The sequence below is a fragment of the Podarcis pityusensis genome, assembly GCF_964106645.2.
Source record: "Podarcis pityusensis genome assembly, chromosome: 8".
Lineage (NCBI taxonomy): Eukaryota > Metazoa > Chordata > Lepidosauria > Squamata > Lacertidae > Podarcis > Podarcis pityusensis.
In genome coordinates this window covers 6,659,428-6,673,479 of record NC_138033.1, presented here as the reverse complement: position 1 = coordinate 6,673,479, position 14,052 = coordinate 6,659,428, and the positions used below count along the sequence as shown (strand labels likewise).

At 51.1% G+C, this 14,052-nt stretch overlaps 1 protein-coding gene across 2 annotated transcripts in view; it reads right to left on the bottom strand.

Moving 5' to 3' along the window:
* ACTN4 (actinin alpha 4) overlaps positions 1 to 14,052 on the bottom strand; it is a 119,893-nt gene that overhangs the window by 19,032 nt on the left and 86,809 nt on the right. For both annotated transcript variants that reach the window (XM_081018658.1, XM_081018657.1), the window contains exons 9-11: positions 10,843 to 10,935; positions 9,603 to 9,833; positions 7,402 to 7,549 (exon numbers count right to left, since the gene is read on the bottom strand). In XM_081018658.1, the coding sequence (XP_080874784.1) occupies positions 7,402 to 7,549; positions 9,603 to 9,833; positions 10,843 to 10,935 (472 nt within the window). The remainder of the gene's footprint in view (positions 1 to 7,401; positions 7,550 to 9,602; positions 9,834 to 10,842; positions 10,936 to 14,052) is intronic.

Genomic DNA, 14,052 nt, shown 5'->3' with positions numbered 1-14,052 from the left:
TTTGAGAGGGTGGGAGGAGCAGGCGCGAGTTTCAGTGTGCTGTGGGCAAGGGAGCCCCATATTTCACCTTAGTAGCATCAATGAGTTTTCCCAGTAGTGATGTATGGAAGTGAAAGCTGGACAAATAAAGAAGGCTGATCGCCGAAGAATTGATGCTTTTGAATTATGGTGCTGGGGGAGACACTTGAGAGTCCCGTGGACTGCAAGAAGATCAAACCTATCCATTCTGAAGGAAATCAGCCCTGAGTGCTCACTGGAAGGACAGATCGTGAGGCTCCAATACTTTGGCCACCTCATGAGAAGAGAAGACTCCCAGGAAAAGACCCTGATGTTGGGAAAGATGGAGGGCACAAGGAGAAGGGGACGATGGAGGACGAGATGGTGGGACAGTGTTCTCGAAGCTACCAGCATGACTTTGACCAAACTGCGGGAGGCAGTGGAAGACAGAAGTGCCTTGCGTGCTCTGGTCCAGGGGGTCACGAAGAGTCGGACACGACTAAACAACAACAGCAAAGCATCAATGAGAATGTGGGCTGGTGGTCCTGGTGCCTTTAAAAACTTTTGAGTTGAAAGCAAGGCCCTGTAATAAACAAAAATCTGCCCTTATTCCCTTATGGGGGACACAAGAGCCCTTATAGAGTCCTTTGTAGGTTCTCCATCGGCTGGAGAAAATAACAGAGGCCAACCAGAGAATATTGTGAAGCAAAGCAGCTGGTAAGCCTGATTTTTATTGAACTGTTGCAACAGGGTGCTCCCCTCACACGCAGGAAAGGAGGAGGAACCCAGAACCCAGGTGTGCCTGCCCTTATATAGACATTTTAAATTGCCCGCCTTGGAGTCTAAGACCACCCCCAGAAACATCATACCTACATCACAGAAAGGGCGGTCAACACCAGAAATCTGAGTGCATTGTTTACCTGTCTGGCAGGTTACCTGTTTAATGGCCACTTGTTTGGATACCCTGGGGAGCCTGGCCAGTCTTTTGTAATGATAAATACTTAGTTCCTGGGCCAGGTCACAGGCTCACCCTATTCATACACAGACAGACATACCCTTAAGACAGGATTTGTGAAGGAAAAGACAATGGGGAGGCTTTTCCATTTTCCTTTGACTTTGCAGAGAAAACATTTGGTCAGTTTGGGAATCAAAATGGTTTCATGGTTGTTTTCCTGTGCTGCTTCAGACATGTGGTTTATATATTTATGTACGTGTTTGCTTGGTACATTTATTATATATATATATATATATATATATATTCTTTTATTTCAGCCCCCACCAGGGGTTTGAGCGAAGGAGGTAGAGGCATACCCACACCCACACCCACCCACACCCTGAGGCCTGGGGGCTGCATTTTGCGAGTGCAGCCGAACAGTTTATTTAGAAATGTCTGCCCTCCTGTTCTTTCTCCCTTAATAAATTTATATTGGAGGCGATGCTGAATTTAACTACAAATCATTTCTTACAATGTGAATCAACCATGGAATGAACGTTTGCTTATTTTCTTTTTGTCCTTGATTTCTATTGATTACTTATGTTACTCCGTTTTAAAACCAATAAAGCATTTAAAAATAAAACAAAGATTTACATCCCTTTTCCTCCAAGGAGCTCAAGGTGGCGTACGTGGTGGTTCTCCTCCCGTCTCCATTTCATCCTCAAAAGAACCCTGGAGGGTAAGCTAGGCTGAGAGGCTGTGACTGGCCTGAGGTTGCCCACAGTGAGTTGTGCAGCCGAGTGGAGATTCGAACTCTCGTCTCTTGGGACAGCTTAGTAGGAGGAGCACGAGGCTCCTGGGCCCTGCCTTGCAGGGTTGTTTTGCAGATGAAAAGGGTGGGGAGCAAGGAGAACCACACACGTCACCTTGACCTCCTTGGGAGAAATGGCGGGATGGAAACGTAATAAAACAGATAATTCATAATAAGTGCAAAGAGACACGGGTGGCGCTGTGGGTTAAACCACTGAGCCTAGGGCTTGCTGATCAGAAGGTCAGCGGTTCGAATCCCCGCAACGGGGAGAGCTCCCGTTGCTCGGTCCCTGCTCCTGCCAACCTAGCAGTTCGAAAGCACGTCAAAGTGCAAGTAGATAAATAGGTACTGCTCTGGTGGGAAGGTAAACGGTGTTCCCGTGCGCTGCTCTGGTTCGCCAGAAGCGGCTTAGTCCTGCTGGCCACATGACCCGGAAGCTGTACGCCGGCTCCCTCGGCCAATAAAGCGAGATGAGTGCTGCAACCCCAGAGTCGGCCACGACTGGACCTAATGGTCAGGGGTCCCTTTACCTTTAATAAGTGCAAAAGAGAACCAAGCACAGCTAGAACGGCCTCAGGGGATCGCCCGTCAACTGGCTGAGAAACAGAGTTTTGGTTACCTTTCTGCTGCTGCCTAGGTGGGACTCTTTGGCATTTCTTAGCACCAAATGAGTTCCTTCTTCCAGTTTCTCCCCTCCCCACATCACCCCCAAGGAGCAGTCTGGGCCTCCTATAGCAACCGACTGCCCACTTTGATGGATGAAGCCAAGTTGTGGGGTGGGGGGAGGGAGGAAGAGGTTGGATGGGGGGGTCGGGGGGGGCTCCTCCCCTTTGCTGCAAAGAGAAAGGAATTTGCCATGTGCTTGACCAAGCCCAACAGGAAGCTGCAGGGAGGCTGATAATACTTCCACCCTTCCCAGGCTCAGCTAAGAATAGGGCGGGAAACAAAAGGACTGCAGCCAGAACCCAAGGAGATAAACAGCTGGTCTTGGGCTTTCAAGAGATGTAGCAGAGCTCTCTGGGCCTGCAGGCTCCTCCTCGTTGGAAGGGTGTAGTAGCTTCTTAAACAAAACACACCCACAAAAGGGTGGGCAACTCTTACTGCAGTCAGGCTGGCACTGCAAAGTGTTAGGTATGATGCTAAGTCCAGTCTGGTATGGTTTGCCGGTGTGATAAGAATTTTGAGGTCTTAGATATATGTTAAATGTTCGTAAGTGTCCCAACCAAGCACGTACACAGATCAGAACAGGAAGACCAACCCGAAACCATTTTTGATTCCAAACTGAAATGTTTTCTCTGCAAGGTCAAAAGCCTCCCCATTGTCTTTTCCTTCACAAATCCTGTCTTAAGGGCACATTTAAGATATGAATAGGGTGTGAGCCTGTGACCTGGCTCAGGAACTAAGTATTTATCATTACAAAAGACTGGCCAGGCTCCTCAGGCAATCCAATCAAGTGACCATTAAACAGGTAACCTGGCAGACAGGAGGTAAACAAGTCACTCAGATTTCTGCTGTAGACCGCCTTTTGTGTGATGTAGGTATGATGTATCTGGGGGGTGGTCTTAGGTTACACCCCTTCTGTGATGTATGTATGATGTATGGAGGGGTGGTCTTGAGCTCCAGGGTGGCAATTTCAAAAGTCTTTATAAGGCCTTGCGCGCCATTGTTCTGGGTTCCTCCTCCCTCCTGCGTGTGGTGAGTGAGGACCCTGTTGCAACAGATCAATAAAGATCAGGCTTACTAGCTGCTTTGCTTCTCAATATTCTCTGGTTGGCCTCTGTTATCTTCTCCTACCACTAGGGATCCTACGTAAGGACTCTATATGGGCTCTTGGATACCCCATAAGGGGAAAAAAGGGCAAATTTTGTTGACAACAGTGGGACAGTCCCGGGTTTACAGAAGCCGTCCCAGTTTCTGATTTGATTCCAGAATGTCCCGCTTTTCCTTAGGAAGTCCCTCTTTTCAACGAGAAATGTTGGAGAGTATGGGTTTGACATGGCCAGCAATGCCTTTCCAACTTATCAAGCAGAGAGGCAGAAAGAGGGGCAAGGAGTAGATACTGGGCCAACCACCCAAACAAAAACTAAGATTCTCAGGAAGCCCAAGCACTGCATAGGTCAGTCACTGTTCTTCCCTGCCTGCCATTATTTCACAGAATCCCAGAACTGCAGAGCTGGAAGTACAGGAAACCTTGGAAAGAAGCTACCAAGTCCTCTTAGGTTTTATCATACACAGGCAAGAAGGGAAAGCGGAGTGTAGTCGGAAAACACACCCTGGACTTTAAGGAGGCCGGCTTCAAAAAGCCCAAAGGAACTACTGGGTGAAAGTCCCAAGGTCAGAAATACTCCGAGAGGAATCCAAGATGGATGGGAGCTTCTTAAAGGCAAAATATTGAAGGCACAAAGGCAGACCCACAAGAAATATAGGTGGGAGGAACCTGAAGAAACTGGTGTGGCTGCAGAGGAAGAAGAAAAATATTTGTAACCGGTCTTGCGAGCCCGAGTTCATTCTGAGCTTTGGCCTGCCTGACCTTCTACCTGCAACTGTTGACTACTCGTGTATATTCTTCCTTCGCAATTTCCCCTTTCTTCCCTTCTTAAATCTCAGCTCATTGGTAAGCTCCTTCTGTAGCTACCTTGATTCGTGTGACGGCAAGATGGAGGGGGGGGGCCTCTGGTGGTCAAGGTCAAATGGGAATATTTTATTACCTATAATTAATTAATTTTATTGGTTGCTCTTTTCCCATAGCAACTCAGAGAGACTTATAATATTTTAAGCAAAACAAACAAACAAACAAACAAACAAACAAACAAACATATACATACATTAAAACCAGCATAAACACCCTGTTGCATTAAACCATGCCATTGCCAAAAAAAAGAGGCCATAGATAAGTTAAAAGTAGAAGGCCTGGTTGAAAAGTAATGTTTTTGCCTTGCCTGGCGCCTACAGATATGCAATGAAGGTGTCAGAAGAGCCTCCCTGGGTAGAGCAAACAGGGAGCCACCACGGAGAAGGCCCAATCTCGTCTTGCCGCCCTCCAGACTTCTCGTGGGGGACACACATGAAGAAGGGCCTCAGATGATGATGGCAGGGTCTGGGTTGGTTCGTACGGGTCCTAAGCCGTTTAAGGCTTTAAAGTTCCAAAACCTGCATTTTGAACTGAGCCTGGAAACTAACTGGTAGCCTTTGAAGTCAGGCCAGGAATGGTATCATGTGCTCAGACCGTCTTGCACCGGTGAGCGCGCTCTCTCTCTCTCTCTCTCTCTATATATATCTCAGCATATGCATACCCCAATGCTCTAAGAGCAGCTATTTAACAGCAGCTACTCCCCCTGAATTCCCTCCAGGCATGAAAAATAAAATAGGACATGTCACATTGGATCTGAGTCAACATTGGCCTAACCCAGCACTCTGTCTCTGGCAGCAGTTAGCCAAGCGTTCCCTGGGGAATCTCATGAGGAGGATGAGAAGAGTCTCCATCTCCCTCCTCTTCTTCCCCTTTCTTCTAATAAAAGTTGTCCTTGCAGGCGGCCGCCACCCCTGTGGCAATGAGTTCTTTAGGCTTCACAGGCACCAGGTTAGAAGAAGACGCTCTCTGCCCCGTGTCCGAGCTGCTAGCACATTTAGCGTTCAGTCTATGCGACAAGGTCACGCGTGGAGAAGGGCGCAGTGGCTCCCAGGAAACCCCTCAAGCTATTTTGCGAGCCGCCTTGCGGGGAGAGCCGGGTGCGAATGTGATCCCATTCGGCAGCCTGGGTTAAGGGGGAACGTAGGCAGTGGGAGAGCCCAGACACCCAGGTGGTGTTGCCGAATGGCTGGCACTCAGAAAACACCACCAGGCTAGGGGACTAAAGGTCTGGCTCTGGGTAAGGCAAGTTTCATTGGTTCATTGGCTCCCTGCCCCCCCAACCAAAGAAAAACCAGAAGTTCACTCAGGCCCCTTTTCTTCTTTCAATTATTTCAGTCGCTCCCAAAACCCACGGAAAAGCAGAAACAGATCGCTTCTGCGCAGCTGTAAGCGCCCGCCCGCCCCCCTTCCACACACTTGCGCAAGCTAAACTATGTTTCCACCCCCCCAACCCGGCAATGTTCTTTCCCCCAACCTTATGAGAACAACATTCCACCCGGCACATTCCTTCCAGAAGGGGGGATTATGGCATTTCTCTACGGGGCGAGACCCGCAGCTGCCATGTTGGAAGGTTCGGCCCTCGCGCCTTGACATCTGGCCAGACTGGAAGAGGCCGGAGGCTAGGCGTTTAATAAAAAGTCAGCGGTAAACCCCCCCCCCCCCCCGGGAAGCCAACCTCTCTCCTGGAAGAGGGAAGGCGTGTCTGGACTACCTCCAAAAACACACGGCCACCAGCACCGTCACGGGGGGCACTTGGGTAGAACGTAGCGGAAGGGGGCATCGCAGGACTCCATTAGTTCACTCCATGCCTTTGACCTGCAGGATTTGAACTCCATGCAGTATCTGTGTGAGTGTCTGGAGGCGGTTGGAGGATGGATGGCGGCTAACAGATTGAGATTGAATCCTGACAAGACAGAAGTACTGTTTTTGGGGGACAGGAGGCGGGCGGGTGTGGAGGATTCCCTGGTCCTGAATGGGGTAACTGTGCCCCTGAAGGACCAGGTGTGCAGCCTGGGAGTCATTTTGGACTCACAGCTGTCCATGGAGGCACAGGTCAATTCTGTGTCCAGGGCGGCTGTCTGCCAGCTCCATCTGGTACGCAGGCTGAGACCCTATCTGCCTGCGGACTGTCTTGTCAGAGAGGTGCAAGCTCTGGTTATCTCCCGCTTGGACTACTGCAACGCGCTCTACGTGGGGCTACCTTTGAAGGTGACCCGGAAACTGCAATTAATCCAGAATGCGTCAGCCAGACTGGTGACCGGGAGCGGCCGCCGAGACCATATAACACCGGCCTTGAAAGACCTACATTGGCTCCCAGTACGTTTCCGAGCACAATTCAAAGTGTTGGTGCTGACCTTTAAAGCCCTAATCAGCCTCAGCCCAGTATACCTGAAGGAGCGTTTCCACCCCCATCTTTCTGCCCGGACACTGAGGTCCAGCTCCAAGGGCCTTCTGGCGGTTCCCTCACTGCGAGAAGCCAAGTTACAGGAACCAGGCAGAGGGCCTTCTTGGTAGTATCGCCCTCCCTGTGGAACGCCCTCCCACCAGATGTCAAAGAGAACAAGAACTACCAGACTTTTAGAAGACACCTGAAGGCAGCCCCGTTTAGGGAAGCTTTTAAAGTTTGATGTATTACAGTATTTTAATATTTTTTTGGAAGCCGCCCAGAGTGGCTGGGGAAGCCCAGCCAGATGGGCGGGGTATAAATTATTATTATTATTATTATTATTATTATTATTATTATTATTTTAAAAGAGTTATTCCCTTTGTGCTTTGGAACTCCCTGCCTATTGACATTAGGTGGGCTCCACTGCTGTACCTGGACAGCAGTAGCGGGAAAGGCTGGCTGTTGCTAGTCGCAGATGTTGGGTGCGTTATTTGTGTGTCCTACGTGCACGGGAAAAAGCTGTGTTTTGCATCCAGAGAAGGCCCCAGGTTCAGGTTCCTGACCCTGCCAGCCATCGCAGACGACAGACGAGCCAGCTGCCTCGCTTGGCACAAGGCAGAATCCTGCATCCTTAAGCTCACCTTCGGTCCAGCTTTCGTGGATCGACGCCTTCTGCCTGAACTTCTCGGCCAAGTGGTCCAGCCTCTCCATCCTTCGGATCTCATTCAGCAGCCACTCTTCGTAGCCTTTCTCGGCCTGCTCCAAGTGCTGCCAGCCGTTATTGATGTCCTGGGGAGGTTTTTTGGGGGAGAGGGAAACGTTCAGCTTCGTAACACGGCTGCACTTGCATCCCATGTCTCAGCTCAGGCTAACCCTTCTCCCCGGGTGGCTGTAGATCAGGGGTCAGCAAACTTTTTCAGCAGGGGGGCAGTCCACTGTCCCTCAGACCTGGTGGGGGGCCAGACTATATATTTTTTTTTGGGGGGGGGGAATGATGCATGAGCCCCGGTGGCTGCTTACCAGTGTCTTGCGAGTGGCAGGGGCTGGTGGCAGCGGCGGTGGCGGGACGATGAGCGGCGTGCAAAAGGGCTCCAGAGAGGGGCTGCTTAAAATGGCGGCCGCTCGAGCGCTGCTGCTGCTGGCACCAACAAAGCCCAGCCCCCTTCCTCCTCTAGGCAGGGCGGGGAGAAGCCAGGAGGAGGGAGGGAGGGAGGTGCCGCCGCCGTGTGAGGGAGAGGGAAAGAACGCGCGTCCTGGCGATCCACGCGGCGATTCCCGGACCGTCCGCAGGCCGGATCCAGAAGGCAATTGGGCCTGATCCAGCCCACGGGCCTTAGTTTGCCTACCCATGCTATAGACCAGGTACGTCCAACAGGTAGATCGTGATCTACTGGTAGATCACTGGACATCTGTGGTAGATCACTGTCTCCCCCCAAAGAAGCTCAACAAGTTTGGTTCCCCTTTTTTGCCCTGCACCCCCCAAAACGGGGCTTTCATGCTCTCTAAAAAGAGCTCAACAACTTTGACCTAAACCCTGAAAAAGGGGGTTGATCACTGCCAGTCTTTAACTCTGTGAGTAGATCGCAGTCTCTTGGGAGTTGGCCACCCCTGCTGTAGAAATTCCTGCAGCCAATCGGAAGCTGCGCCTTGGTTTTTGAACATTTTCGGAAGTCGAACAGACTTCTGGAACGGATTCCGTTCGAGAAGCAAGGCACAACTGTATATATAAACCACCCTAAGCAAACAAGAAGTGAAACCCAGCAAGACAAACACATCAGTTCCGCTTAATAGCTTCTAATCGCATTTCTGAAATTGCTCTAATTGCCTTCGTTGCAAACCCATTGGGATTGACTAGGGAGCGGAAGGCAGGTGAGTTGGGGAAGAGATGCAGCCTGAGCATCACCTCCTCTTAGGACTTCTGCTTGTCCTATCTGGGGGTCCGCTGGGCTCTCGCTTAATCTTGCAGGCACACACGCTCGTAAACATAGAGAAAGGGGCTGTACGTAGCTACTGGATGACCAACCCCTGCTCCCGACAAGCTGGTGCCTTCCGGCTGTTTTGGACTCCAAGCCGGCTGGGCCCGATGGAGCCTGGAAGAGCTGGAGGGCAGCAGGTTAGGGAAAAGGCTGCTCTGCCGTTTAGAGACACTGGAAGAAGAACCTGACTGTAAATGCCATTGAGTTCTTGTTGATTCAGTAATACATTGTCACAGCAACCTTAACGACTTGGAAGATAGGCCAGCGTCCGCATATTACAGATTAAAGGGAAGCAAGGATGGAGGAAACACCCAGTGATTCTGGCTCTATGGTGCATCTGCAGCCAAATTGAGATTTGACATTAACTTCAACCCAATTGCTCTGTTGGGACGTGGGTGGCGCTGTGGGTTAAACCACAGAGCCTAGGACTTGCCAATCAAAGGTCGGCAGTTCGAATCCCCGCGACGGGGTGAGCTCCTGTTGCTCGGTCCCTGCTCCTGCCAACCTAGCAGTTCGAAAGCACGTCAAAGCGCAAGTAGATAAATAGGTACCACTCCGGCGGGAAGCTAAACGGCGTTTTCGTGCGCTGCTCTGGTTCGCCAGAAGCGGCTTAGTCATGCTGGCCACATGATCCAGAAGCTGTACGCCGGCTCCCTCGGCCAATAAAGCGAGATGAGCGCCGCAACCCCAGAGTCAGCCACGACTGGACCTAATGGTCAGGGGTCCCTTTACCTTTAATTGCTCTGTTGGCCCAAAGCTGAACCAGTTCTGACTCTGGAGGCGCAGGGCACCCACCCAACACCACCTGGAGCTCCACTCTGCCACCCTATCGGCCCCCTTCTGCTTTTTTAAGCGGGCACACTCACCGAGACCATCTTCCCCTCGGAGGGCATGAAGGCCGGCCGGTTGCTTAGCCGCAGCTTGGTCTGCAAGGTGTTGAAGTTGATCTCCAGCTGGCACTTCTCCTGCACCTTGGGGGGCTTGTGAACCCGCCGGTAATCGCGGAAATCCTCCAGCTTCTGCTGCATCTCCTGGATGGTCTTCTGCGGGACGCGGTTCTCCAGCCAGGGGATGGTGCGCTGAATCCACTCCAGCAGCTGAGGATGGGATTGGCGGGGTGGAGGAGAGAGATGGGGTCAACGACAGCCAGGGCAACAGCCCCAGGGATATAGTGGCTCCTCCCCACCGCCCTACGCAAAGCCCAGGGACCACCTGCGGCAGGCCCAGTTCCTGCACTCTGCTCAGCCAGTTACGGCAACCAGAATTCTACCTACGGTGGCCAGAGTGGGACAAGACTGCTCCACGAAACAGCTCTCACATAAGAACATTAAGGACAGCTGAGTGGCAAATCGCAGTCCAGCATTCTGTTTTCACAGTGACCAGCCACATAATAATAATAATAATAATAATAATAATAATAATAATAGTAAATTTTATTTATACCCCACCCTCCCCGGCCCAAGCCAGGCTCAGGGCGGCTAACACCAGTAAACTTACAATGGAAACATAATAGGCAGGGGGGAACCCAATTTAAAATACAGGTTAAAATGCAATTTAAAAAGCAGCCTCATTTTAAAAGTAGCCCATAAATCAAAACTGTAAGGGGAGGGAAACATAAGGGTCAAACCAAAGGCCAGGCAGAACAGCTCTGTCTTGCAGGCCCTGCAGAAAGATGTCAAGTCCCGCAGGGCCCTAGTCTCTTGGGACAGAGCGTTCCGCCAAGTCGGGGCCAGTACTGAAAAGGCCCTGGCCCTGGTTGAGACCAATCTAACCACCTTGCGACCTGGGACCTCCACGCTGTTGTCATTTGTGGACCTTAAGGTCCTCCGCGGGGCATACCGGGAGAGGCAGTCCCGTAGGTACGTGGGAAACCCTGCAGGAAACTCTGAAGCAGGGCCAGAGCGTGATCGGTCTCTCCAGCCGGTGGTTTCCAGCATGGCTGGAGCCTTTGACCCTGGAGGCACAGCACAGCCCTCACGGCTGGCAGCCGTCGGCATCCTTACCCCCCTCCCCCAAATCTGGATGCCACAATCTTTAGGGAGGTCTGGCAGCTTCGGCGCTTGCCCCATGGGACTCGCAAGGGGAAGGGGTCCTGCCCACACTCACGTCAGAAGCCAGCTTCTCGTAGTCTTCCATCAGGTGCTCATTCTCCTGGTTCACGGCCAACACTTTGCAAATCCGGTTTGCAGCCGTCTCAGCCTGCGGGGGGTTTGGGGGGTGAGGGGAGAGGAGGGAAAACCAACATGGAGGAAATGGTGGTACGAGAAACAAGCAGGCAAATCGAACACATGAAAACAACAGCGGCGACAGAACGGCCTGGAGCCGAGGCACAGCGTGGAAAGGAGGTGGAGAGACAGAACAGTCCTGCAGAGCCCACCGGGTGCAGCCGCAGGCAGACAGAGCGTGGTTTCGAAGAGAAGCCAATGCGGGTAGAGAGACTCTCGTGGCGTACCCAAGCATCGCCCGCAGGCTGCACAGGTCTCGTCCCCATTCATAACCCACCCTTCCGTAACCCCCAGGATAACAACTTACCGTATTTTTCGCTCTATAGGACGCACTTTTTCCCCTCCAAAAATTAAGCGGAAATATGTGTGCGTCCTATGGAGTGAATGCAGGCTTCTTAGCTTCAGCGATAGCAATGCGAAGCCTCCGAAGCGCAGAGGGAGCGCTCCCTCCGCACTCCGGAGGCTTCATGTTGCTTTCGCTGAAGCCTGGAGAGCGAGAGGGGTCGGTGCGCACCGACCCCTCTCGCTCTCCAGGCTTCAGGGATAGCTGCCTGAAGCCTTCGGAGTGCAGTGTGAGTTCCAGCTGCACTCCGCAAGCTTCGGGTTCCTTTTGCTGAAGCCGGGAGAGCAAGACTCTCCTGGCTTCAGCAGAGAGGGAGAGCTGCGCAGCGCCCCTTCGGCCAAGCGGGAGGAGAAATGGAAGGGGCTCCGTTTCTCCTGCCGCTTCGCTGAAGGGGCGCTGAGCAGAGAGGGAGAGATTATTTTTTTCTTGTTCTCCCCCTCTAAAACAAGGTGCATCCTATGGAGCGAAAAATACGGTATTTATGGACAAGGCAGCTAACACTCTAGCCCTGCAGCTACTGGTGCAAGTTACGAGTTAGGCCTGAGGTTTGCAGACCCATCAGACTTCTGCGCTTTTGAGTACAGCTGAAGTTCCTACGGAAAAGGGGTGACCCAGCCAACCTCCCTTGGAGCTAAGCGCAAGTGGGCTTTTCCATTGCATTCCGTACTCCGCATATGACGGTCGCCCAGTTTGGATGTATGCATCTCAGCGTGCCAAGCCAAGCCAAGACTATGTCCTTCCCTTCTCCGTTCACTGTGTGTAGCAACAACAGCACATCCTGAGCTAATTAGCTACGGTCTCCCATTAAGTCTGAGCCAAAAAAAATATATAAAAAATAATGATTGGAATACGGAGGGGATGGTTTGAACTTGGTTCCAATCCGGGTAACCATGGTTTCCTGGTTCAGGATGAATGGGGAAACCATGGTTAAATTAACCAGGGGAAGCAGCAAATTGCAGTGGAGGGAGGGAGGGGAGAAAGGACAGAGCACATGGGTGCAAGGGACACACGTACTTCAGCTTAATAAACCAAGAGAGGTCCGTCTGAACCAGATAGTCACGTTCTTATCTAGGATTTGGCATCTACGGAAGAGGTTCAGATCTACCGCTTGTCTTTACTACAGTTTAGGTTTCAGTAAAGTTATGTCTATTGTTTCTAGTCCTGGTTTCCCTGTCTTTCATTTCCTTGCGATGTGCTCTACAGATTTTCAGCGGCTTGGTTTGGAGGAACTCTTATCTCCCCGAACATCCTCAACGTTTCGTTTCAATCGAGAATAGGCTTTCCTAAACAGCACAACCCAGTCTATCCTTACCAGTACTATTGAATGTTTTCTATCCTGCCTTTCTGATAAAAGAGAGCGCTCAGACCAGCTTACATCAACCCCCAAAAAACAAAACCAGGTTTAAAAAAACAAACAGAGAGAAGTGACAGTTACAGAAACATTTTTCTTTAAAGGAAAAAGAAAGCGTAATAGCAGTGGTAAAATATTTTTAGAAAATCAGTTACACACACACACACACAGCCTCTGGAACAAGCAGGGGTGGCCCTATCTTATTAGGAAGCAGGAGAGGGGGGAAAGGGGTAACACAGAAGCCATGGGATGGGGGGAAGTCAAGAGATAGAGTACCTTGCAAGGAGCAGAGAGAGTCCAAGGGGAGGAGATGGAAGCCAGACTTCAAGAGAAAGGGTGGAGAGGGTCTACAGAAGGACGGGCAGAGGGAGAGAGCCATGGAAGAAATGAGTTGCCAACAGAATAGGATATTCAGAGGAAAATAAAAATATATTTTTTTGCTCTACTAGGAGAGGGAGAGAGAGAATGAGGATAAGCCGCACATTTGATTGAAATTGTGGGGAACCTTTGGCCCTCCGGTCTATTGCTTAACTACAATGCCGCTGCAACGTATTCTATTTTTAAATGGAAGTTTGAACCAAAATGGCAATAGGTCCATCAGAGGAAGTGGCAGAAGGTGAAATACTCTGTATAGGGGAGAATTCTCTTATTTAACGACACCACAGTTAAGAAGTGGTGCTTCCCACTGGTGCTGTCGTAAAGTCACAAATCTAGAAGGGCTTTGAGATGCAGTGGGGGGGGGGGGAAACAGCATGAGTAGTAATAATAATAATAATTTTATTGTTCAGACCCCACCCACCTGGCTGGGTTTTCCCAGCCACTCTGGGCAGCTTCCAGGAAAATATAAAAAATGTCAGACATTAAATACTTCCCTGAACAGGGCTGCCTCCTAAAAATTGTGTAATTCTTTATCTCCCAGGCATCGGGTGGGAGGGCGTTCCACAGGGAGGGCGCCACTGCTGAGAAGGCCCTCTGCCTGGTTCCCTGTAACTTTACTCTGGTTCCCTGTAAATTTAAGGCATCCAGGGTCCATAATATTGTACAGAAGCCTTGTCCAGCTCCAGCTGTTTTGGACCACCTCGCCGTCATCAGCCTCAACCTGCATGACAAATGATCGCAGGAGACGGGGAGTGCTTCAGGTTAAGAACGGACCTCCGGAACGAATTAAGTACCGTATTTTTCGCTTCAAAAGACACACTTTTTCCCTCCTAAAAAAGTAAGGGGAAATGTGTGTGCGTCTTATGGAGCGAATGCAGGGGGGATACAGGCAGGAAAAGCCCCCAAGAGCCGCGCACACGCTCCGCGCGGCTGTTGCGAGCTCTTCCCCTGGAGGCAGAAGGGACTGACGCGGCCAGTCAGTCCCTTCTCCCTCCTCGTAGAAAAGCCCGCAGGAACCA